The 26,149-nt window shown below is 39.1% G+C and overlaps 2 protein-coding genes across 6 annotated transcripts; one reads left to right on the top strand and one right to left on the bottom strand.

Moving 5' to 3' along the window:
* Window positions 1-297: 297 nt before the first annotated feature.
* hnrnpk (heterogeneous nuclear ribonucleoprotein K) lies at window positions 298-13,769 on the bottom strand. 2 transcript variants are annotated; one of them, XM_068310765.1, is made up of 16 exons: window positions 13,713-13,769; window positions 12,525-12,675; window positions 11,912-12,009; window positions 11,574-11,630; window positions 10,543-10,586; window positions 8,986-9,058; window positions 8,470-8,583; window positions 7,653-7,781; window positions 7,012-7,340; window positions 6,378-6,425; window positions 4,275-4,314; window positions 3,460-3,475; window positions 2,985-3,017; window positions 2,740-2,807; window positions 2,184-2,353; window positions 298-1,190 (listed from the first exon to the last, which is right to left on the bottom strand). In XM_068310765.1, the coding sequence occupies exons 2-16, from the start codon at window positions 12,580-12,582 to the stop codon at window positions 1,160-1,162; spliced, it is 1,308 nt and encodes a 435-aa protein (XP_068166866.1). In that variant the 5' UTR covers window positions 12,583-12,675; window positions 13,713-13,769; the 3' UTR covers window positions 298-1,159. The 2 variants fall into 2 exon arrangements, with proteins under 2 accessions (XP_068166866.1, XP_068166867.1); XM_068310766.1 differs by having other exon boundaries at window positions 13,633-13,744.
* Window positions 13,770-13,914: 145 nt separating this feature from the next.
* rmi1 (RMI1, RecQ mediated genome instability 1, homolog (S. cerevisiae)) lies at window positions 13,915-24,910 on the top strand. 4 transcript variants are annotated; one of them, XM_068311516.1, is made up of 10 exons: window positions 13,915-14,166; window positions 14,255-14,539; window positions 14,704-14,915; window positions 16,559-16,669; window positions 17,786-17,935; window positions 20,906-20,976; window positions 21,256-21,379; window positions 21,530-21,617; window positions 21,779-21,971; window positions 23,052-24,910. In XM_068311516.1, the coding sequence occupies exons 3-10, from the start codon at window positions 14,754-14,756 to the stop codon at window positions 24,106-24,108; spliced, it is 1,956 nt and encodes a 651-aa protein (XP_068167617.1). In that variant the 5' UTR covers window positions 13,915-14,166; window positions 14,255-14,539; window positions 14,704-14,753; the 3' UTR covers window positions 24,109-24,910. The 4 variants fall into 4 exon arrangements, with proteins under 4 accessions (XP_068167617.1, XP_068167616.1, XP_068167618.1 ...); XM_068311515.1 differs by having other exon boundaries at window positions 14,255-14,915; XM_068311517.1 differs by lacking the exons at window positions 13,915-14,166; window positions 14,255-14,539; window positions 14,704-14,915 and adding an exon at window positions 20,534-20,585.
* The last annotated feature ends 1,239 nt before the right edge of the window (window positions 24,911-26,149 follow it).

Genomic DNA, 26,149 nt, shown 5'->3' with positions numbered 1-26,149 from the left:
TGATTTTAGGTACAAATACATCCGATGAACCACTAACCAATGAACATGATTTAAAGTTAACGCCTGCCAATCAAACAGTGGTTTTCATAATGTGATACAAAGTAATTTATCAAACTGAAAAAGCTCGCCAAACAAAAATGTATACATTGATATATTTTAAACAAAAATATCAATCGTATTTGCAATCCTTTAACAATGAAGAAAAAAATATAAATCATGAAGCCATGGCTAATCTCTATGCACTAAAGACTGATCCAGCTACAATGTTCCATACAAAAAAATTAAAAAGCAAAATAGTTCAGTATAAAGTGGCACCATCTTTATTCATTTTACTATTTGACAATGTTGAGTCTACAGCGTGGACAGCAAACAATTGTAGGGACAAAGTAGATAAATTCAATATTTTTCAAACCTGCAATGAAATGTCAAAACAAATGTCTAGCTACACATTTCCGTTTGTGAAGCATGACTCAAATTGTTGTTTAATCCCACAACTATGGATATTCTTACAAATTCATACTATCCTGTGTGTAGAAGACTCCAAACCTAAGGTTGCAAAATCCATTTGGAAGAGTAAAATTTTCCACGTCTTTTAAAACAAAGTTGGTTCAATATGAAAAGAAGCATAGCTTACATTCTGCATGTTGCCAATGTTAATGTAGTACAACTGAGCGTTTTTTTCAGACGGATAAGAACAAAAAGCACACCAACCCACACACACTTACATGTTCATCCATGTGTACAAATGAAACAGATTTCAACTGGAAACACAAACATACACATCCAAATGATAAAAAAAACCCCCAAACTATCAACAATTAAAGGTTATGTGGATTTTCACCTGTCAGAAGACTAAATATTTTGATAGATGTGAGGTGAGATTTTGAAAAAAAACAAACTGATATAGTAAGCGACTACTGTTTTAAGAATACCAACTATATTTTCTTTTATGCACAGGAATGTTGGGCAGTTGTTTAATTAAAAAATACAAAAAATAAAATAAAATTTAAGAAAATAACCAAAAACAAATGTAAAACATCCACAATTCAAAGTAATAGTCTAAAGGGGATACGCTGGACAGGAGAAAAAAGGTTGAGGGGATGGAGTGGGGTGGGGATGTGGGGCAATCTGTGTCTGCTTCAATCCGAGTCTCCCGGGTCTACATCAAATGGCCCGAGAACTGCTTTACACTGAAATAAAACAAGAGTGGAAGAATTATTCAAACTGACGAGGAAAATACAATTCATAGATAAACAGCAGTATATATATATATATATATATATATATATATATATATATATATATATATATATATATATATATATATATATATATATATATATATATATATATATATATATATATATATATATATATATATATATATATAGCTATGTAATAGCTGGAGACGGAAGTATTAATAAAGAACAGAAAGTGCGGGAAGAGGGAAAGGTGAACTAAATACAGTGAAAGTGAGGAAGGAGCCAAGGTTAAAAAAAAAAGGTATGAACAGTCCTTGTGTCCAAGCAGGTGGAGCAAACTGAAGGAGGGGAAGAGGGGGCGTGGTTAGTTACCGTGGCAATGAGACCATGGTGGCAAGCAGTATTAGCATTAAACCTAATCTTGGATAGCATCAAAAAGGAAGTGGAAGTGTGTATTATACGTGCTTACGGCGTGCCAAGGGAGACAGAAGAGGTGGGGCCCATGCTATTTGGCAGACTGTGATTTGTTGTTGGTTCATCTAACTATAAACAACAAAATCACTAGTCTTCCACACAGCAGCAGCCAAGGGAAGAGTCAATCCACTCCCTGCTTCACAGTGAAACGGCTCAGAAGACAAATTGACATTTTCTTTATAAAATCATATTTAAGGGCTAAATGTGATCAAAAAAACAATCACACTGTCCCTTTACAAACTATGTACACTGATTAATTTTATCTATTCTTTTACAGCCATTTCATGCAAAAGGAAGGTTTGAACTAGATGCAGGTTGTATTGGGAAGAAGAAAGGAAAGGAATTAGTGGAGACAGCAAGCACCAGAGCTGCATACCTCAACAAAAACTGGGTTAATGGTATTATACAATTTCAGAAATGCTTATTTATAAGCTCAAAATCTACCAATAACTCCATACATCTAGAAAACAGAAGACCATGTGACACAGCGAGTGTGTCAAAACTTGCCTGTTCTGTAGAAGGAACTGGGCATTTTGGATCTGATCCTTGGTGCCAGTGATGGTGATGATTCGGTCCTCAGAACCTTCCAGTGGTTCATCAATCTTGATGGAAGCTCCAGATTCGTGGCGGATCTGTTTGATCCGTTGACCTCCTTTACCAATGATGGAACCAGCCAACTGTTGGTGTAGTACCCAAAAGAGAAGGAGAGGGATGGAGAAGGTAATGAAAAAAGGCAAGCAGAAAAACATTTTAGCCACTAAGGATACACATGAGGCTTACAATGTGAAACAGAAGCACACAGTAAAAAACATAAACTGTTCTGGAAAATATACGTCTTGGTGTAAATGACATGGACCTGAACACTGTGCTGTAAATCTAGCTTCCACACACAAGCCAAAATGGCCTTTATGCAATAATAAGTGTGTAGATGACATAATCACATAGGTAATGCTGGCTTTTTGATCATCCTGACCTAAACGTAACTTTTAACACAACAGTACAGTGGGTGGGGAGACGTATATGTCTTTGGTGTATCTGCATGTAGCTGTTATCATTTACTCACGTCTTTAGGGATCGTCACTTGTGTGGTGATGACAGGTCCCGCCATGTCATTATAAGAGCCACGACCACCTGATGGCAGAAGAGAGGGCAGAAATAAAGACTCAATCAAAAATTAAAAAAAAGATTAGTGTACATACATACATTAGTGTGTGTCGATAAAAAAAAGAAAAGAAAAAAAAAGGAACTTGGTTGCCATAGTTTAACACATGCACACCATTTGCATACTGAAACAATGTCGCGACTGACCTGACTGGTAGCTATCCCAGGAGGAACTGTTGTCTGAGCAGAACAAAATCATGGACAGTAATGAGCATTAAGACAAGGTATTTCCGCGACATTTTAAAGCAAAAGAAATTGAAAAAAAAATATTGTACTCATCATATAGATAAGACCAGATCTTCGCAAGTATTTAACAATTAGACCAAGTTGTTATTGTCCAAATTTATTGAAAAAAAAAGATACTTTAAGTGAAATATCATCCAAGTCGCAAAGAAATCACAATATTGCTGCAACTCACAATCCGACAAATACTGAAATGCACTGTCCTTCCAGCCAGGTTGTCACTGCACATACTGTCATTTTGGCTATGAAAACATGACATTCAGACAAAATGCTGCAAGCAGCAGCAAATCAAAAAGAGAGGCCTGCACATCAGGACCCCCCCCAGCAGCCTTGAAAGCTCATCCATATGATGACACAAAAAATAGGTTTTAGTACTTACCATATCCTCCTCCGCTCTGTAAAAAAAACAAAACACAAACATGTCAAATTAAGTACAGCCGCCATATTCCTTCTTTCTATATTCCGAAAGAACAGACAGAATAGTAAGCCATACTATCATGTATGGATGATATAGCCGCCTCATCCACGGAGTACACTAAACTACAAGCCACCCAGTTTTGAGCCATCAGCCAGACTCCTCCTTCTCCCCTCCCTCCATTCTCCTTTCTCATCTCTTCTTGCATCTCCATCAGCCTCCATTTTCACCTGCTGCTGTCACCAGGGCAACAGGCAATTCAAAATGCTGTTGCTAAGCAACGGCAGGCAGTATCCTGCCAGCCGAGAAAGAGAAAGTGAGGAAGGGAGAGCGAGCGAGCAAGACCTTCCAGTCTGTCAACAACGCGTTATTATTGCCTAGCAACCAACCATGGCCACCACCACCTTCCCCACCCCCAACATCCTCAATCTCTTTGCACGAAAAACAGGCTGACCGTGAACAGTACACAGTAAGAGGGCAATTACAGCTGATTATTATGGGGTGTCTCCAGCTGTGGTTATTATGGTCATTTGGTGGGAAGACTTGCACTATGCCAACAGTAACTTGAATGCATGTCAGGGTTCAAATGAATGTGTGCACACGGATGTGCATGAATGACCAGCCATGGTCACACTGTCCATAAACTATAATTATCATTACAACACAATGGACACTTAGCACATATTGTGTTTTAATGGGACCAACCAATGCTACCCCGAGGATACTGCCAATGAGATGCTTAATCAAGAGCTGCATGTATTTAGCAAAGGGTCACTAACCATGTTATCGCTATAGCGATCCGGTCTGCCTCTTCTCTCACTGGTGACGAAAGCATGTCATAGGCATAGAGGGACATCAAGAGGTGGGGGGTTGGGACATGGAAAGGAAGATGGAGAAAAAAAGAGGCAGACAGAAATGTTGGGTTTGAAGAAAAACAAATTGTTTAGAATAAAAACCTGGACAACATTCAGAGGAAATTTCTGGTCTAGGTCAAACTGCACACACGCTGAGCAAGATTACAGTATAAACACATTTCCTCACAGCCATCTTCCCACACAGTAACAGGAACAGTTCTGACAGTGTTACAGTGAGAGAAGTGACAGGTGGTGGTGGTGATGATCAGAGCCAAGTGCTGCTGATTTCCCTCTACAGCTTAAAAAATGTTTTTGGATTTGTTTCTTCATGCCATGTCAAACCATAGCCTCAAATTGAGTCCCTAACACTTGTTGCTTTCATTGTCCAGTATTCATCTGTTATATATTGGTCTCATAAGCTAGGATGAAACAGGAATGTCAAAAATTAACCCCTAATTTCCAAGAGTAACAGAAGGTTGCAGTATATTTTTGCATATTTTTCCACCAAAGTTATTTTTATGTGAATTTGATGATACCACCATTATCTTCTGTAAATGTGGACAGCTGATGCTCATCTAAGGTCATCTGTTTGTTCCATACAGTTTAAGGGTTATTTTGATTCAACATAACCATTCAATTGATTTAGCTCAATTCAGCAACCTTTTTTTGGGAAAATAACCTGGGCATATGTGAACATAATTCCCACTTGGGACTATTTAACAACATGGATATACAGCACACTTAAGTATTTGAACCTGAGATCATAAGAGAATTTTCTTGTTTTGGGGGTACAAAGCTTTCCATTTTTTAATGTATATATGCACATCAAATGTATTTATTTGCTATTCAAAGAGATCTGTTTAAATTCCAGATCAAACTATTTATATGTTAATTCACCTCATCTACCTTAGGGTAATCAGTGTTAAACATGTATTTCACCCAATTAGTTGATATGATAATAAATGATAATGATAATAAATTCTAGATTGGAAACCGGGACAAAAATAAAACAAAACCCTGTATCAAACATTTTTGTGGTCAACTTAAGTGGTTCTTATCATAATCATAGACGTTTAAGTATTTATCATAAAATTCGAAAATTGCAACTTAGCTGGACAGATATATGGACTTCACTGCCATGACTCTATTACCGAAACACCTGTACACAGATTACAACCAAATACTTTCACCGATGCAAAATGGCATTGTTATAATCCATGACACTGGCTTGTGTCACTTTGAACGGGTGGGCGATATACCACTCATTTGCATGTACAGCTAACCATGCTAACTACTGTAAGGTATGTCTGCTACATGGTTACACTGAAGCCAGTTCATGAAAGCATGCGATTTTTTCCAGGGCTCAACTGTCAAATATCAGTGTCACATCAGCACATGACTCTCATACAAACCACCACCAATACTCTCTCTAAACCTGGAAAATTCTGGGTGTGAATACCATGTTAGATGGGTTATTTCTTACAGGAAAGAAAGTCATAAAACATTAAAAAGCACCTCAAATAAGTGCAGTGGATATAAATGAGTGGGGATCTGGGTAAAGGATGTATGCAGACTAGGGCAACTGAATCCAAGAGTTGCTAAATCAATGAATTTCTAAAAAGTAAGGAAGTAAAAGACAAGGCAAAATGAGTAAGGAAGTGTTTTATTATGCAGTGGGTAGCTAGTAATATTTTTAAAAAACTGCAAAAATGAACTAGTAAGGCAAGGAAGTGTGGGACATGTAGGAATACCTCAACACTTATAATTTACTATTGATCCATCATAAATTATTTTATATGTTTAAAATCTAGCCAAAATTTCAAAAGACCAAAGGGTAAAATGCCGCTCGATATGAAGCACTACCCAGTGGTATCAATGAGGATCTTTGCTTTAGTGAATTACCATTACAGAGCTCCATCTAATTTACAAGCAAATGAAGAAAATAAAATTACAGTTTCAGAATGTCGAAGTATCCCTGTTAAAATATACTAAAGGGTTCAGGCAAAGGTTCGGGGGACAGAAACTTACTTTGACCTCTCATCTGAGCCACGGTATGAGTCATAGTAACGGTCTTCTCTGTGGGCAGGATGGAAATGGGAAAAGAACAGACACACACCAAGACATACATTGATGAGCACATAAAATTAATGGAATGATAACCATGAATACAAATGTTTTAAGAGTAATACAAAGTGACTGTGGATTACATACAATAACTGGACTCAGTTCATCGTATGACTTACACAATGTAAAGCAGGACTGATGAAACTGGTCGAAACACCCTAAGCCCATTGAAAAAGACTAAGCTTTGTACAGTATAGACAGAAGGAAAAGAACAAGTTCTCTCCAAGAGAATCTGAACTGCATGGACCACTAAACAGAGCATAGTAACTCTAAAATAACATTATATCTTAAAAACTTCACAGAAGCAAAAGACTCAACTACAAACTGATGAATGGGAACATGTGATTATTTAGCCCCATAATGCTGAGGTGAAAAAAACAAACAAACTTGTTTGCATTTGGCACCATGATCATACCTTTTGTAAGGTAAAATGTTTTAGAGGGAAAACACTTAGGCCAAAGAAACACAAATAAGAGCCTAGTGATGACAGAGAAACGAAAATCACAGACAGTAATGATTCATGCTTATCTTGTCTTACCCTCTGTGTGGGTGTCCCATAGACATGTTCCGTGCACGGACACTTGGCCTGGAAACCCTACTTTGGTGTGGTGGAGGAGGACCACGACGGGGACTCATCTCATCATAATCGCGGCGGGAATGAGGCATGGGTCCCCGCGCCCCTCTGCTTGAGGACATTCGTTCGAACCCACGGTCTCCAGCGCTGGACCTACTCCCTCGCACAGGGAATCCTCCCATAAGCCTGCGACCACCTCCCCTTTCTTCAAACAACGCGGTGAAACCACCGTATTCATACGTTTCATCGTAGAAATTAGGGTCATAGGGCTGTGCGCGGCCCTTTATTGGAGCCTAATGAGGAGGAGAGAGAGGGACATTCTGATCTGCGCAGAGGCATGTATTGCATGTATTTGCTGGGAATAAAGGTGAATCTAAAAAAAATAATTGTTTCTAACATAAAATCTATTTTGATGAAATGGCAATAAAAAGCAAAATTCAAAGATGTGACACGGCATATTAACATCATTTATCTGTCCTACTCTGGTCAACACTTTCAATTTCCTGTACTTAAGTCATTTTTATCAGAAAAACAATTTAACGGAAAACTGATAAGTCTCAATTTAAGATATAAAAAATGCCCATAAACCACTGTTAAATACTTACATCGGCAATAAGCTCCAGCATAGTCTTGATACACTCCACTACTCTCTCCATTTTTCCGCCAACCAGTACCACCCGGTCTGTCGACTGAGGGCAGCACTCCTGAAACAACTTGATGCTGGTCTTTGTGTTCTGATGGCACATTAGGTAAGGGCATTTAAGAGGAGCACAGGGGAGGATAAAGAAAAGCCACCAAATGACACAGCAGTTGATTATAATGTAGAAACTCTAAACATTTTACCCTTCAAATTACTGGTGCTTCTGTGTCATTTTACATTAGACCCACCCCCATCTCTTGAGGTACAATAATTACTCCAACACATACCAAATAAAATTGTTTACAATCAAACACAAATAATTTAAAAAAATATTTCACAAGAGAAAGTTGCTTTCTGTATGGTGATTCCAGCTAGGCCCAAGTCATTTCAAGGTGTGTACAGTATTTTCCGCGCTTTAAGGCGCACTTAAAAGCCTTTTTCTCAAAAACCCACCGATGGTTCGCCTTATCATCCAGTGGACGTCATTTGTGAAAAAAGTTTTGAAATAGTCCATTCATTGAAGGTGCACCTTCAATGAATGGTGCACCTTCAATGCACCTTATAATCCAGTGCGCCTTATATATGAAAATGGTTTAAAATAGGTAATTCATTTAAGGTGCGCCTTATAGTCCAGTGCATCCTATAGTGCGGAAAATACTGTATATTGTTTCAATTAACTACCCGACAGAAGGCTGCGAGAATGCATGCAGTACATTATTCACACCTGAATTTGTTGTTCAAAATTCACTACACAAATCTCCTCATCCGCTGCATGAACATACCTCACGGAGCTCCTTAATCTTAGCTCCCTTCACTCCAATGATGGAGCCTGCGAGGCTTTGGTGGATCAGTAGACGCAGCTCACAGTCAAAATCCATGCCATTGTACTGCTGGTACTGAGGGAGAATATTATTCAGACTTCAACACAACCTGTTTTGATCTCGGACAGAACCAAGCCTACACAAGATGTGTTTCTTTTAATTCTGGAAAAACCATCTATCAAAGACACACAGACGATCGTATGTCTGCATATATTTCTAACTCATAATTTTGTAAAATTATGACCTCTTGAAGCTGAATGTTGAAATTAGCTTCCTTTCAACATTCATGACCAATGACAGATATGTGACAGGATTTGGAGACGGCATGTGCCTGTATTTTTTTAGTCATCAAACTCATGCACTGGAAATCTATCTGGAAATCAGCTTTTAGATATTGGACTTGCGGACCCCTTGGCAGTAACAGTACACATTCTGTGATGTAAACCAAAAAGAAAAGCAAAGTCAACAAGTCTTTACCTCTTCCAGTGTCGGGATAATCTTTAGCAGGATTTCTCCAACGGTCTCAATGTCGGCGCTGATGCTTAGGATGCTTCATATTTCACCCACCAATGACAGGGCAGTACACAGAAAATGTGGGGTTGAGGGTACCGGTAAGATATCCCAAGAGGAAAGAGAACATTTTTAAAATCAGCATAATCATGACACCCCCCGTTTTGCCATACATAAAGACTACTGTAATGGAGTTATGTGAAAAGTTGAGGTCCATTTGTTTTTAAGGGTTTTACAGTATGTCATTGGTACTTCAACACTGTGACTGGAAAAAGCTGGTACCTAAACTATACAATAAAAAAGAAAAATAATATTTTATCCAGAGAAAGGAAGAAGAGAGACAAAAAAAAGACCCAAAGAAAAGTTATAGCATTTGGGGACCACTGACGGGGCAAGATGGGGAAGGTGAAGCCAGAGGAAGATCTGGCAGGAATAAGCACCACTGGTGCCAGAAAGAACTTGAAAGTCCTGAAGTAGTTTGGTGGATGCACACCCCAAAGACTTTGATAAAAACAACCCCAAAAAGGATGCCAAATACAACTTTGAAAGATCAGGAATGGCATAGTTATCGTCTCTCACAATTTAGGTACTGTGAAGCATCCTATCTTACAAATTTGTCTTTGACAACAATTTTGAGGCTTCATTTGTACAACAAGCTGAAAATAAGTTTGTTGTCTGCACCCACCTGCTGATAAAATAAAATAAGCAATGACTTTACAGATCAAGAGAACTTAAATGCTTTTTGTACATAAAAGTAGAACGGTAGACGGCTAAGACAGGCTGATAAAGAAGATTATACCATGAAAGATTATGTCTGCCACCAATGGAATTGATAATTTTTAAGGGGATGGTAGACGTAATAAAAATAAACCAAAGAATGAAAGTGAGTGGAAAAAAAGAGATATTATCTCTACTTCCAATGGCTTGAGCAGCCAAACAAATTCAGATGAAGCAGAAGACAGGAAAGAAGAAGCACAAGCACACAAACAACACGAGTCCTAGCTTGGCATTTGCATTTCAGAATGGACAATCTGATTCTATCATTACAATGGGACCATCACAAGGAAAGAATGGAATGTTGCGGAAAGCAGGTGAGCATATGAATCTAATGAAAAATAAGAACATCAGTATATTCACTCTGACGGGGCAAGGAGGTGAAAACGCGAAAGACAGGATAGATACTCATCAAAAAATTAAAGAAAAAAAAAAGAGATTTTGCACAGATAATAGGAAAGATTTAAAAGGACAGTGGCAGACTGTGGAAAAACCCTGATAACACCAGCCTAAGTTTCAGTGTTGAGGTGACTTAAAAATTGTAATAAAAGGATGTTGACATGGCTTTTACACGCTCAACAGGCAGATTTGGACATGATCGCATTCAGGTATTTGACTCAGGCTAAAATACTGTGAGAACAGGTAGGTTAAAATACAGTGACTTCACAGAGGCAGGATGATTATTATTTATCTCTTCTTGTTTCTTTGACTTGTAGTCAGGCAGTGAGAGGGAGGAGCTTAGGGACATACCGCTCAGGCCCACTGCTGTCTGGGACTGACACACTGGCATTGTACTGGGCGTGGAATGGGCAGGGGCCAGGGCCATTCGAGCACAGATGTCAATCAAGTAAGGCGCCCATTTAGGGACAGGGCACGATTATGGGCAGGGCCAACCAAGGTGTCAGGTGGGCGGGCGCAGGAGGGGCCATCCAGAACATGGGCAACAGAGGAGGAAGTGGGCAAAAAAGTCAACAGTAAAATAATAAAAAACAAGGGAGAGGGAAGAGGGAAGAGGAATACATTTTTAATATACAGGCTCTACACTGTTCAAATGTGACTTTAATTTGATTCTCTCAGAGATTGGTTTGTCAAAGAGAGAAAAGGAGAAAATATAACATTGGAAAATGGGTAACGGCATATTAACAACATGAAGAGTTTAATGTTGGGGAATACACTATGGACAGTGAGAAAGATGGGTCGAACAAATTGAAGGGCTTTATAACGAGGCAATGACATTAAATGAATTAGATATGGGTCTAGTTGCCTTAACATTTGTAAAAATGTTAGCTGGTGTAGTAAGTGGCCCCATGAACACCTCACTGTCCCCATAAATACAAAAATCATTAAGAGCATTAGTTTTGTTTCAATATACTGTTACAGCATCATTATTGATACGGAGAAAAAAACTGACGCGAAACTGGACTTTTAAGACAAGGGTCAGTTTAACTTGGGCAACTTAGTGATGCCCACCTGAAAAACAAATAGTTTAAAACCAACCACAAAGGGTTTCCCTGGATATCTGATGAACAAAAAGCTAAAATCAATCATCAGCTAACCACACCCTTTGTTAACCCCCCCCCAAAAAAGACCTAAAACAATACCAAATACCAAAACAAATTTTCAGCCAATACTTAAAAAAATAAATTAAACAAAACTGCTATCTTATTGTGAAGCTGGGTAAATTTGAGGTGCGGAATACCAGTGGAGGGAGAAAGAGAAAAAATAAATAAGATTAAAAAACAAAAAAAAATGTTCCGATTATATAAAATGAATGTACTCACGTCTGTACGGAGGGCTTTGATGTTTTTGCCACCCTTCCCAATCACAGCTCCTGCATTCTTAAAATATAGACACTACTTAAAAAACTAAACCAAAAAATTATAATATGTTAAAAATGGTGCTGCAATTATCACACACAAAAAGAGATTTCAAATAATTATGCAAATAATATCATAGATCATATAAATATCACTAATACACAGTACATATTAACTATTACAGAAGGCAGAGATGTAGAACAGAAGAGCAAAAGATAATTCAGTCAAAAAAAATGCATCCATCCATCTTTTAAACCCACTTCAATCACATGCAACTTCAAATAATAGGAGAGTTAATTTACTTTGCTCTGCAGGAGGATGCGAAGTTCTACCATTTCGTCCGAGTTCCTGGAGCGCTTAAATGATTTCTGCTCATCTGCATCCTCAGCAGGACGCTTACCTGGAATAAAGAGAAAAAAACCCAAAATCAATTCCATAACAATAATTAAAAAAAGATCACAGAAACCAGTGAAGCAGAAAAAAAAATCTTCTCTTTTGTGACTGCTATCATGTAAGGCATCTACAAATAACTGTACCAAACTGAAGACTTAGCTTTATACATTAAAAAAAAGAAAAGAATTTCTTTTCAGAAAGGAGACAAGCAGATATGGCTTGAGGTTCAAATTCATTTTTGTGTGTGGAACACAAAGTGTAAGATCTGCATCTTGGAAAATTATTTTTCAGAGCCTGAGCTCTAATTAATATGCTCAACGTTACACTGCAACTCTTCAACTGAGAACACTCATCTTCTGCGCTGCATCGAATTGTGTATGTTTATAAAGATTTGTCAAAACCTGTTGATTAACTTAAAATTCTGGAAATAAAACTAACAATGAACATAAACTTCACACTTAGTCATATATATATATATATGTGTGTGTGTGTGTGTGTGTGTGTGTGTGTGTCTGTGTATACCATTAGTCTCTGTGTTGCTGAAAGAAGATTCTTCTTGCTGATCAATTTCTGTCTCCATGGTCCTCTGACAATTGAAGAGATGTGGTGGGCACCTTGGTCCAGAAAACAGGCACAAAAAAAGCAAAAAGCAGGGCCCTGAAGTTGTGGTGACCTGTCAGCATAGTAGAAGAGGGGATAAGTCACATCAAGCAGCATGCTAAACATCTGGTTTATCAAGAACCAAAATCCAAAGCAAATCTGGCACAGAACCCACTCTCATTGATATTTATTCCGGGGACAAGGGCGTGTTGATAGGCGGATCTAAAGAACAAACAGCTGCTGTAACCTATCTGAGAAGAAGATTACAGTGTAGTTGACTCACAGTACTAAAATGTAATGTGGAAACAGGCTCACCCTTAGTAAAGTTCGAAAATTGATACTGATTTTACGCCAGTTATAACATACTTATCCTTACATTTACGTTTGAATCACTGCCATTGCAATTTAAATTCGAAAATCGTGTGGAAATCTGCATATGTTACGTAGTAGTTGTTACATCTCAAAAACTATTATTTGTGCAACGTTTCGAAGTGCTTTGAAGTTTACTTGCAAAATCACGTGAAAAACGTCACCTGCATACTAAAAACGAACATTACTGCCATTCCCCTGGTTACGGACACTGATCTCACTGGCACCAGCACGTAAGTGGTTATTAAACTCTGACAAGGAGCAAACACAACATTAGATAATCGAGCTCCATTGAGACCAGGTTGACGGCCGCTAGCTGTGCTAAGCCGTCTGGTTCATGTTAGGCGTTAGCCTGGAGGGAAACGCGCTAGCTACAAGCTTCGTCGTTGTGGTTTCGAGTAATATTTGCTGTACAAACCTTCAATTCTATACAAGTAGCATACACTACAAGGACCTCGTGATGTGTTGCTGATCTATGCCGAGAAAATGCTGTCAATGATCGATAAACAGACAAACCTGAGTCACCACGCTAGCAGGTCGCTAAAATCGCCATGTTGCTTTGAATTCGATTGAACACAAGGGGAATAAGACTTGTCAGCTAATTAAGCAACAATTCAATAAACACAATATAGTGAAAAATGGACTGATAAAGACACATTACTTGTAAAGTATCGGTGCCCTTCAGCTGTTTTGGCTTCACAGTGGGATGAAAACGGAAAAAAATATCATCAAAATACAAACCTGTAGTTCAAAACCTCGATCGTCCCCTTTCCTTCTCTACCAAACTTGGACTGTTACAGGTCCGTCTAACGTCGAGGATTGGTTGCACGGGAAGCACATTTCATCAAAAGGAGAGTCGTGATTGGTCGTAAAAGTCGTCAATCACATTGACAAGGCGTTTCAAAAAGCTGAGAGAAACACCCGATTTCCGGGTCTTGTTGCGTTGTAAGTGACTGCTGCTGTCTCAGTTAAACATGGGTCTAGGGTGTAATATCAAAGGCAAGTTTTTAATTTGATGTTTAAAACGACGTACGCAAGCCTGATTGTTAAGATTTTTGGTGCATGTAGGATTCAATAAAGACAACGTAGGAGCAGTGACACCAACACTCCTTGTAAAGCTAGAGACAACTTTTGGCGCGTCTGCTAATTTTAGCAGTAGGTACACCGACAAGAAGGCTACCTCTATGACTTTCAGGTAATCCTTTCAGGTTTTGTGTGTCGTTACATGCTACCCCTGCCTAGATACGTCACCCATTCTCTCTTTTTCCCTCTATACTACACAGACGTGACCATCTACGGGCTTATGTATGGATGCGATCACAGGAAAAATAGCCTGTCCCGGTTGTTTGATCAAACCATAGTGTTCAGCAAATGACCATAAAGATGGTCAAGTTGATGAGGAAAAACAAGGAGAAGACGAACCCTGAACAGTCAAACTCCACACATACAGAGTGATAAGCCACAAGTTAAATTAGATTTAACATTTGAACCTGTTATATGTCTGCATCACAGTGAAACTGGAGACTTGATTAGCCTTTTCATCAAATAATTGATGAACAGTGAATACTGTAAGTATTTCAGTTTGGAAATGAAGCCTATTTTACTCAATGTGCAATTGGCAATGTGTAATTGTGCGCTGAATGCAATTGAATGTGAATAAATAATCTTGGCAATTGTTTATTTGGAATTAGCAGTTTTAAAAACAAGTGATCAAATCTTTTTTTTGTAAGAGGAGCTGATAGTGGAGCAGGTGAACTGAGTCAAATACACACAAAATTAGAGATGGCCCCTGACATCCAGGCAGTGGTGCTTGCTACCCAGGCCTGGCTCCAGTCCTCCTGGTATGTCCAGGTCCCCTTCACCTGGCTGAAAGCCTGTGTGGAGTGGCTGCAGGAAGAGGCAGGAGGAGCTGGCCATCTATCTCAGCAGCAAATCAACCAACAGGTAGGCACAATGTCTGACGGAGTAGTCAGTAAAATATGGACGGGTGGATGTCTCATTTCTAAAATGGTCTTAGGTGTTGGATGTGAATGCCCTATATGATTTTCCAGCTACCCACTGAACTCTGGTGATTAAATGTGCTCCCTTTCTACTTGATGACATGCTGATTTTTGCATTTTCTTTAAACCCCAGATGCCATATTCAAGTGTTAATGTAGTCTCTTGTACAAGATCCTTACAGTTTCAACTACTGTATTACCACAGCTGTGTAGTATTGTTTTAAATTCAATGGCAAAAGGAATCTGCCATTCTGATGTATGATAATTGTTCAAGCAATAGGAGAGCAAGGGTTGGGGTCTTGGGCTGGGGACCGGAGGATTGCCGGTTCATCATCCATGCCGGGCAAAAACATTTTGGAGTGTGAACTGGCAGTGGGAGGTTGCAGTTCACCTCCCAAGCACTGCCGAGGTGCCCTTGAGAAAGACGCCACCCCTCTATAAACTGCTCATTGGGCGTACCAAGACGTTGCTGCCCACCACTCTACCTTCCCATCACACGGCCCTGTACCTACATATGTATATACATGACTAACAACCAGTGTGTAGAATGGAAAGGTAATTTCCCCCACGGGGGACAATAAACTGAAGATCATTTTTTCCATACGGTTAATGTATCTAGTTTTATGGTGTATGACACTTCAGAAGGAGTGAACCAGACTGAACTGAATAATGTCGAAGCAGCAAATGGTTTTTCTTTCTTGTTTGTATTAGAAGATATTGTTGCATGATTAACCAATATAAAAACTAAAGTAAAAAGGCTGTGCACACTTGAAGGCGCGAGATACCGTACATATTGTCTATACGTGTCCAACATGTATAAGCAACTAATATAAGCAATTAAAAGTCTGCTTTACGGCGGTCTGCTGCTGTTCAATGATAACAAGAATATCATGCCACAACGGGCTGTGATTAAAGGGCATGATTAAAGAATGAATGAACCTTTGGTCTGATGAGTCTTGGTTTCAACATGTTGACAGCAAGCCATTTTTTGAGTAAACAACATGACTCCATCCTGCCAAGTATCAGCTGTACCAGCTGGTGGTGGCGTTATGAGTGGGGTACGTTTTTCTGCCTTTACATACCGTTTGTGCTCACAGTGTACCTAAATATTGTTGAACAGCTGTGTATCCCCATGACCACCATTTTTTAATTTAAATATCATAAATGTGTTCTCTTAATGGTTGTATGAACATGACGATAATGTTTACTTAGTGGTCACCAAAACTAGGAAGACGACATCTTAAATGGTGGAGACTGGTATGTTCTTGTGATGAGTAAGAGGGGACAAAGATCTACAGGGATTTAATTAAACTCTTGAGTCACAATGCCTCAACATCCCTGTGACGTCTGTAGGGCTCTGCTGAATAATTTTTCCAAAATATTTTCAATCTCAATTTTGAATCTGACTCAATGTTGCTCGTGTTGGTTTAATGAGGTTACTTTTAGAATATAATTTCATGGCCTATTCACACACACATCCTGGCTGTGGATTTTATAATTGTCATATGCTACAGAATGTGAACTATAGAATAGTGGTCAAATAATTGTTGCAGAGGGAAATGTCTCATTACATGATGTTTAACTGTAGGCACTGGACCAGTGGCTGTTGACAGACCTGAGGGACTTAGACCACCCTGTTCTCCCTGAAGGGCTCCCTGCAGCTCAGAAGACTGAACTCAATGGAACCTTTTGCATCCAAGTACAGATTCAATGCTATTATTTATCATGTCATGGCTTTAATGTCCAGTATGCTATTGGATTTTGAGTTGGAAAAGATTTCTGTTACAAAGTGAAAGTTACAAACTTGTCAGAGCTGGCTAAATCCCAAAACTCCCGAAAGTCATCCTAAAATGAATGTATAAATAACTGAACTTGTATACACAGCAAACAGCAGGTGGAGGACGATATTCCGTGGGTAGCACAGTCAGTTATTTTCTATTCACTATGCTACAATCAGTATGTTATGATTTAGTAAATGACAGATACATAAAATAGTTAGAACCATACACTTAGTTGTTGCAGCATGAATATGGTCTATTGTGCAATGAAAGGGAAGAAGAGACGATTGAAGTTAGAATGTGGTGTTAAAACTCATTGTTAGATGGAATAGAAATGCAGCAGAAATTACATGTAATTTTATTTCAAATCTACATAAAGGTGGCAGCCACAATTTCATGTGTAGCTCATATCGAAACCAGATAATTACGCTAAAATGAAAGGAAATGTGTACAAAACTGGTGATACCAGCGATGTTGTTTGGTCTAGAGACAGTGTCACTGAGGAGGAGACCGAGCTGGAGGTAGCAGAGATGAAGATGCTGAGGTTCTCTCTGGGAGTGACCAGGAAGGATAGGAATGGGTACATCAGAGGGACAGCACATGTTAGAGGTTTTGGAGATAAAGTCAGAGAGGCCAGACTGAGATGGTTTGGACATGTCCAGAGGAGAGATAGTGAATATATTGGTAGAAGGATGCTGAGTTTTGAACTGCCAGGCAGGAGGCCTAGAGGAAGACCAAAGAGGAGGTTTATGGATGTAGTGAAAGAGGACATAAAGGTAGCTGGTGTGAGAGAAGAGGATGCAGAAGACAGGGTTAGATGGAGGCAATCGATTTGCTGTGGCGACCCCTGAAGGGAAAAACCGAAAGGAAAAGAAGAAGATGATTCATCTTAAAGTGGGAACTTAACAAGCCAAGAAATTCTCAAGTGCAATCCTGTTTACCAATTGTGATGTAAAATGTTGCACCAATCAATTTACTAGATGTTTAAGAAATATCACAGAAAAAGATTCACAGAAAAGGTAACCCATCTGCTTCAGGTCGACTCTTTTCTGGATGTCAGCCAGCCTGCATACGGTCAGCTGCAGAAGCTGAGAGGCACCGATTGTACAAATGATGACGTCTCTGCTGTCACACAGGCAACCCAGAGGCCCTGGGAAGCTAAATCAACCCGTATGCTACTGTTGCAGGTGAGAGACCTTATGAATTATGAGTGGATGTGGAAAAAAAATACCATATTTTTCCGCACTACAAGGTGCATCTAAAAGCCTAAAATTTTCTCATAAACCCGTAGTGCGCCTTATAATCCGGTGTGTCTTATATATGGATTAATATTCATTGGTTAAAAACAATGATCGCTGAAAAAAAGACGGCAGTCTGGCCGCCAGTCATGCCGCACTCCGCCACCAGAGGCGCACCCTCACAAGGCACTCGGGCCCACGCCCCCTAACAACGGTAGTCAAGGGGCGTCACCGAAGTCCCGGCTCTGACTGAGCTGCTCTCAGATGGTAGAGCAGACTGTAGGAGCACCGGTGATAAAGGAGCAAAACATAAGGAACTTTCAACAATTCTATTAATAATGTTTGACTGACTGACTGATCTCAGTATTTTCTAACTATTTGGCGACGTAAATAACCCACTTTAAACTTAATTGGTCCTAAAAATGCCATTGTGCTGGAATCTAGTGACGGTCCATTCTATTAGTCTGTGGAAACACACGGAGAAACTGGCATGAAGGTGAATGAAAGACCCTCAAAGCTGAACTTTCAGCCTTTTCTGAAATTACAAGAGCAGTCACTGCTAGACAAAGGTGCCAACGGGTGTGCTGCATTGATTTACAAATGTAGTTGATAGCTCTGGGCGGGCGGCGGAGGGGCGCATTCAGGCTTGTGTTTTCTGTCTGCAGCGACGTGCGGTGAGATTCAGTTCTAGGAGTAAAACAGCATCATATTTGCCAGTAAATTAGCAGCCAGACATTAAAAACTAGTTAAAAAATTGTTTATGACACACAGCAGCAAATAGCTGCACCTCACCTCCGACTGGACTACCGATCGATCGAAACAATATTTAATTAATAAACAAAGATGAACATCGGAGCTTAAATATCTGCTTCTAACTTCAGATCAGGAAATAATCCGCTCTGTTTGCACTGACTGCACTCGTAATGAATTTAACCAGTTTTTATGTCAGGTTTTTTAATATGCGTGTTGTCTTCTTTCTAAGATGGCAAAGTGACCAAGTGATCAGGTGTCCTTCATGAGGCTCAGAATGGCTTATTGACATAACAATAGGGGCCATTCAAAGGTAGTCAAGAAGTCATGAATGCAATCATGACTGCCTGAGCAGCGCGGCTCAATCTAGTGGACAGATTGCGCAACTACAGCTGCTGCAGTTTATCAAATAAATTTTATTTATTTTTTATTGTGTGCGCCTTATAATCCGGTGCGCCTTATATATGAAATGAATTATAAAACAAACAAATTTTTGAGGGTGCGCCTCATAGTCCAGTGCCCCTTATAGTGCGGAAAATACTGTATCCCTTGAATTTCAATGTTATGCTTTAGAAAAGTTATTACAGTAATTTCAAATACTGTCACATAACTGAATGAACAGCCACACTCAAAGTTCTGTAACTGTCTGTGCACTGGCACATTTATGGATTTTGGTTACCAATTTTTCATTCACAACAAATGAGAGTAAAATAATTTGTTGCACTTTATACAGAGGATTTTTGTGAGACCAAAGGGCAATGTAGATTTCCTGATTTTATTAAAAGTATTAATGTGAATCTATGCTATTTCCTGTTGTGTCAAATTAATGAACTGCTTAGTTTAAAAATTAACATTTGTGGGGGGTTTTAGTTATGATTTGCTAGTAGATTTGCTGTGAAACTCTTTGTGTCAGATATTTTTAGAACAAAGTGATATAATTGACAGAAATCAAATCAAATCGACTTTTGTATAATTTCAGGAACTTCACTTGAGTTTTTCCATTTTTATGCAAATTTATTTGCATTTTAAGGCCAAAAGTATTTGCTAAGCTATCCAAATGATTGAATTCACGTGTTAAAATCACGTCCATGGCCAAAGGTGTAAATACTCTGCAGAAAGTTGGAGCACTATGAGCCTCGGCATCTGCTGACCTCACTTTGTCAGTTTGTATGGCCTACCGCTTTGTGGCTGAGTTTCTGTCATTTCCACACACTTCCATTTTCTTCTGGTTTTGCTGCACAGGTGGCATCCTATCACAGTTCCACGCTGGAATTCAGTGAGCTTCTGAAAGCGACACATTCTCAATGCTTGTAAAAGCAGTCTACAGGCTTAGGTGCTTGATTTTATACACCTGTCGTCATAGAAGTCATTGGAGTGCCTGATTCTGATTATTTGAATGGGTGAGCGAATACTTTTGGCAATATAGTGTATTTGAAGATTCATATGTTAAAACAAATAAAACACAAAACAACCACCTAATGATGCCACATATCATCTGATCATCATCCAAGCTGATAATTGGTCTGTCCCTTATTATAAATAAACTATTCAATCCTAATTTTCGAACCAGTTATCTTGGTGTTTGATTGAACTCGGATTGAGTCTTATGCTTTTCTTCTTAACTGGTTCAGAGTGGAGATCACAAGTAAAAGTATTGTGCTGGAATGTAAGGAACAGACTAATTTTCACCTTAAGAATTACACTTGTCACTGTTCTGGTTTCTCTAGTAGCTGGTGTTGCTTAGAAACGTTGCAATGGATTTTTTTTAACTTGATTCTTTTTTTCCTTTTGAGTAAGAATAAAGACCCTCGACAGTGAGAAACCACTGGTGCCCTTGCCAAAATGCAGGGTAATGGAGCAGATTTGTACATATATACCAAATTATAATGAGAGAATAGGAAACAGTTATTTCCATGTTCATTTTGTTTCATTTTAATCAAGCAGTCATGCTTTGACAAAAATGACTTACAGCTGTAGGTTCAAATGTGGCTGTTCTCATGCCATTCCAAATTTGTTTTTCAAGTTTTCGAATTCCTGAAACAGCAAATAAGATGTGGCAGTGCCATCAGTAACAGGAGATAAATCTAACAATGTCTAAACTGTACTTTAACTTTCACATCATTTCCTTCTTGGGTGATCTGGAGTCAAAAACCTGTCTCTGTTGAGCAGGTGACAGATGGAGTCCAGAGCTTGGAGGCCATGGAGTATCAGCCCATCCCTGCACTCAGCACAGCTCTCAGGTTAAGACTTGCTCTGTAAAGCACTGTGATGAGATACCTCATTTCTGCTAATAATTCTGCCTTTCTAAAGTTTGGAAAGTTCTATCTGAACTGTTTCCAGTTTGTGTTCGAAGTAACTTTACGCAAGGATAAATAGGAATGTTATTTACATATAGATTACTATACAATATATTTTAAGTAGGAATGTCATGATATCAAGCAATGAAATGAAATAAAAGTTCATACCCATGTTACCACATAATGTTTTTGAATGGTCTTACTTCATCCTGTAACCATCAGGCCTGGTGCGAAGCTGCAGTTGCGAGGGCCAATGGTTTGTAGACTTGGGGTGCTTCTGTTGGGACCCTCCAACATCAAAGTCTTGGGTGGTGAGGTAGAGGACCTGGTGGACCGGAATAATCAGGTACACTATGGGTTTCTAGTTATGTCCAAAGCAGACTTAAACCAACTCATTAATTTTTTTTATTGAGTAAAAACCTATAAATATCACCTGGTCTTACGAACAACAAAATTGGTACAGAGCTGTTGATACATTCCTATTTTATGCTGACAGGGCAGGGTGCTGAGTCGTACACTGGGGGTTCCTGAGGTGGATCACCAGCAGCGGGTGGCAGTGGAGCCCCCACCAACTCAGCAACAAGGTTAGCACTTCATTGTAGCAAGTTTTAATACCTTTAGATATATCAACCTAAATAACCCAGAACCAACTTGTCTTGAATTGTCTTCAGTCAAAAAACAAATACAATCTGATCGAAAAATGCCGGTACAACTATGTGCCACAATATACCTGTTTGCATTTTAGGAAACCAAGAAGTGCAGGACCTAGAATTTGATGATGCAGAATTGGTAGCAAGTCTGAAGGCCCAGGAGGAGATGGAGAAGGTTCCTATTAGGCCAGCCCAAGCCAGTGGTTATGGAACACATAGTGAGATGTCCATGCAATCCCCCCAAGGAAGCTCCTCTGCTAGCCACTTTGTCTCGACGCCCTCTTTCAGGTTAGGAGTGAAGAACAGGATGCTTTAACAGTTTGATGGAGGAACTTTTCAGTTCCACGTTAAAATTATGAATAATGTATTGTCTTTTTTTTCTTTTTAAAATGTCACCATTTAGCCTTTGACTACTGCGGTTTTTTTGTGATGTGTTACGTCTTGGATTTGATGAGAGACACCGATCACACATTTTCAATTGACATTGACAGGAGACTTTTATTGCTGAATAGAATCACATATTGTATCGATTTCTTTCAAAATACAGTGTACTAAAGCATAAACTTGCTGATGCAGTCAAAATCAATGAAAGCTGAAAATCAATTATACACTTAATTTAGATATTTATGGTAGGTTATACACAGCTTACTAACTAGAAAAAGACTATTGGTCATTAGGCGGGGAGACACTCCGGACGGACCTTCTTGCTGTGAGACAACAGCACTACCCACTGAGACACACACACACACACACACACACACACACACACACACCTATCCATTTTCTATACCTCCTTCTTCCAATGCCTCGGGTTGTGTGGTGCTGGTGCCTATCCCAGCTGACTGGGGCCGTGAGGCAGGGTACACTCCGGGTGCGATGCCAGTGCACTGCAGAGCCACATGTAGACAGACAACCAGTCATCCGCACACTTACACCTGTGGGCAATTTGAAACTGACCAATCCGCCTGAAGTGCATGTTGTTGGAGGTGGGAGGAACCTGAAGAACCCGGAGAGAACCCACACAGACATGGGGAAGACATGCATATTATATACACACACACACACACAAACATTCAGGTCCTTGTAATTTTAAAAAAATTTCGGAAAAAAAAATACAGAAACACAATTAATATTTTGTACCTGGATTCATTAAATTATAATTATTCTAATAGTCAACTAAATTTTTCTCTCTTGACAGAGGTATTTATAATGTTAGATGTAAAATTTATAATGTTAGATGTAAAATAAGATGTAAAATAAGATTACAATCAAATATAAGATTTACTAGTTATGAGTTATTAGGTAATTATGTCAGCCTTTTAATTTCTACTGTGGAGTTTTATTTCTCCTTTCTTTCTTATATAACAGATGTGAGCGAGAGGATTCTGATCACTTACCTTCTGGTCACCTGCTTCAACAAGAGATCTCAGATCACAATATGGTAGATGAAGACTTTCCTGATGAAGACTTTGAAGCTCTTCCTCTTGACAAGAATGATGGTGTTCATGATCAGGAAGGAACAAATTCTAATGACCGCATTCGCACAGGTGTGCCACAGAAGACTGTGATAGTGGGAAACCTTGACCCAGTAACAAAACCCCAAGCTGCACATTTTAAGCATAAAAACTCTGGGTGCCTGATGCAGAAAAGTGACTATGGAGGCTGTAGTGGAGGAGTTAAAGGGCAGCTAGCTCCAGCAGTTTCCTCATCTCTCTCCTCCCCTGCAGCTATGGAGCCATTATGTGAATTAGAATTTGTTGCTAATGGTGAGAGTAATGTCATGGAGGAAGACATAGAGACTGGAGGACCAAATCAGTTCCCTGTTCCTGGTGTATCTCGTAGAGATGGAGAGAGCCCTACAAAGAAACTGGAGACATCCAGCTCCAGTTGTTGGCTTCCCAGTGACACTTCAAGCTGTGTAGGATTCAGTAGATTATCTGTGAAAGTAGATCCACCGAGTCATAACACAGCCCATGCTGTTACTCTAACTTCTCCGCCCTTTACATATTTGTGCTTTCTGGCAGAAAGGATGTCCAAATCAGACTTCCAATCAACAGAAATCCACGTCAAAGCTTTCATTGTGACTCTCCTGGGGAAACTAAGTAGCAACAATGGTCTTTGGTCTGTTTGTGCTACAATATCTGATGGAACGGCATACCTGGATGTAGAACTGTCGAATGAGGTTCTAACAGACCTCCTGGGCTTCTCGGTGGCAGAGAAGGTGGCTATGAAGCGTGATCCAGCCCGGAGAGGTGAGTTTGACACTGGGATGAGGAGATGTCAGGAGGAACTGGTGGACATGTGCTGTGATATGACTATTGTGGTTAAATCAGAGGGCAGAAAAGCTGTGGTGACCAAAGCAGAAGCTGTCAACGAGAAAGTGCTCCAAGACCTCGAGCAAAGAGTGAGAGACAGGAAAAAATAAAATAACTAGGAAGTAGGCAATAAAGAGAAAGTGCTTTAGCAGTGATGCATACTGCCTTTTAGCAGAGATTATAAAAAGGGAAAAAGTTCAGGCAGGTATTCTAATGTGCAGCTCTGACCTTAAATGTTTTTCCCTACATATAATGAATCAAGGGTATTTTTACAAAGGAATAATTAACACACTACTCTGTTTCACATTGGGAGAGCAAAATGTGTAAATAAATAGCTTGTTGCAATACATCACATCTGCTTATATGTGAGTTGTCATTAAATTATTTCAGTCACCTTTTCTGCGTGTCTCCCAAGAAAAGTAAGCAATTATAGATTGAAAATGCACCTATCCTTGATTATATTTAACTCTTAAAGGAGGGGCAAAGTACATGAGATAAGAAAAGGGAAGGAGGAGATTCATAGTCTGATTGCTGAAATAAATTGCCAGCCTTTCATATTAATTCAGTACATCTATTACTTCTGACTGAAAAATGATTGAATGTCCACAGGCAGCAAGGATCTTAAATAAACTTTCCCAGAGAATATGAGGGAAGAATAAAGGGGAGGCCATGAGTTGTGGTAATTTCTGTTTGTTGTAGAGCTCTCTCTCTGTATTTGTCTTTGATGAATGTACTGTATATACCAACTATTTGATGCTTTGTCCCAAATTCATGTATTTTGAAATTGGATTGTTCTGAGAGTTTTATAATTAACTTTAATGCTTTGACAAATAAAACAACTGACAGGCTTGTTGCTGATGTTTCCATGTATTGTAAATTGAGATTTGTATTACAAAAGTTTGAATAAATAGGGGGACGAAATAGACTGTGTCGCACTATGCTTTAATAGGTTTTTAATGGTTTTATTCATTACAGTGGTGTGCTGTGTAAGCATACATACTGTATACTGTAATAGTTATTGAAAGTAGCTCTGCTCTTTAAAATGAAATAGTAATAACTTGTGACACAAACTAGTTTATGAGCAAACACTTTTGAATTTATAGAAAGTGTATCTTTACATGCTTATAATGTATTCATACAGGAAGGCATATACATGTTTTTGTCCTACCCCAGTGTGCAATTCAGGTAGCTTGTCTCACATTATTATGGACTAATCAGGTTGAACGTCTAAATTAGGACCCTGCTATGCATGTGGATAGCTTGTTATCTGCTAATGAGGCTAGATGTGATGAAAGACCAGGAAAGGAGGGGAAGAAACGCAATCCATAAGGAGATAAAGGTGGAATAAATATTTGGTGACAAGAGTGAGTGAAAGAAATAGGCTGCTGTCTCTGTGGATGCAGAAATTATACTGCCATAAACACTCATTATATACGGTACATAATGCATCTCCACAATGTGATTTGTTGTTTTTTTAATCATGAAAAAAGCAGTCAACGGGCCTAATTCTTTTTCAGGCTAATGGTAGGCCCTCTGAACCTAAATTCCAAACAGTGGAACATTCATATTTAATATTTAATAATAATTTTTAATAATATTAATATTTAATAATATTTAATATAAACTTAAAAAGGCATGAAACATTTCATTTTCTGTGCTGCCCTGAGACCTAGTTGGGCTTCAGGACGGTGGAAGAGGCCGATCCCGTGAACATGGGGGGAGGATTTAGTTTAATGCGAACAGACTGTAAAACGTAACATTAACCTCATAGATTTCACAGCATGTTAAAGGTCCCATATTATGCTTTTTTTACTTGATGTCATTCTGCTGCCAGATGTCCCAACTATACTGTGTTTGAAATGTCTTGCCACAAAGGGATCCTCAATATCTTTGATTGAATATTAATAAATTCTCTTACGCCCCAAGAACTTAATGGGGCGTAGTTCTCAGCTCCCTATCTCCACCCCCTTCCCCCCTCTAAACTGTGGATACACGCAGCTCTCTGATCACTTAGAAGAGCTATAGCTGCTTTCATTCACCAAAAATTGGTGAATGAAAGCAATTGTTCTGAATTAGTAATCAATGTGCAACTGGTTATGTGTTCGCTGTGATGCTGGGGAAAGCCTTGGGCGGACACACACACACACACCT

This window comes from Antennarius striatus, chromosome 3, assembly GCF_040054535.1.
Source record: "Antennarius striatus isolate MH-2024 chromosome 3, ASM4005453v1, whole genome shotgun sequence".
NCBI lineage: Eukaryota > Metazoa > Chordata > Actinopteri > Lophiiformes > Antennariidae > Antennarius > Antennarius striatus.
The sequence above is the reverse complement of the archived record's forward strand: the minus strand, read 5'-3'. Positions and strand labels throughout refer to the sequence as shown.

Excerpts from the sequence above, each read along its gene's own strand:
- hnrnpk (XM_068310765.1), bottom strand. The coding sequence starts at position 12,582 with ATGGAGACAGAAATTGATCAGCAAGAAGAATCTTCTTTCAGCAACACA. Across the intron at positions 7,341-7,652 it reads TGCTGGAGCTTATTGCCGAT|GCTCCAATAAAGGGCCGCGC; the intron begins GTAAGTATTTAA and ends CCTCCTCATTAG. Across the intron at positions 6,426-7,011 it reads ATGGGACACCCACACAGAGG|AGAAGACCGTTACTATGACT; the intron begins GTAAGACAAGAT and ends TCCTGCCCACAG.
- rmi1 (XM_068311516.1), top strand. The coding sequence starts at position 14,754 with ATGGCCCCTGACATCCAGGCAGTGGTGCTTGCTACCCAGGCCTGGCTC. Across the intron at positions 14,916-16,558 it reads AGCAGCAAATCAACCAACAG|GCACTGGACCAGTGGCTGTT; the intron begins GTAGGCACAATG and ends GTTTAACTGTAG. Across the intron at positions 21,380-21,529 it reads TGGTGGACCGGAATAATCAG|GGCAGGGTGCTGAGTCGTAC; the intron begins GTACACTATGGG and ends TTATGCTGACAG.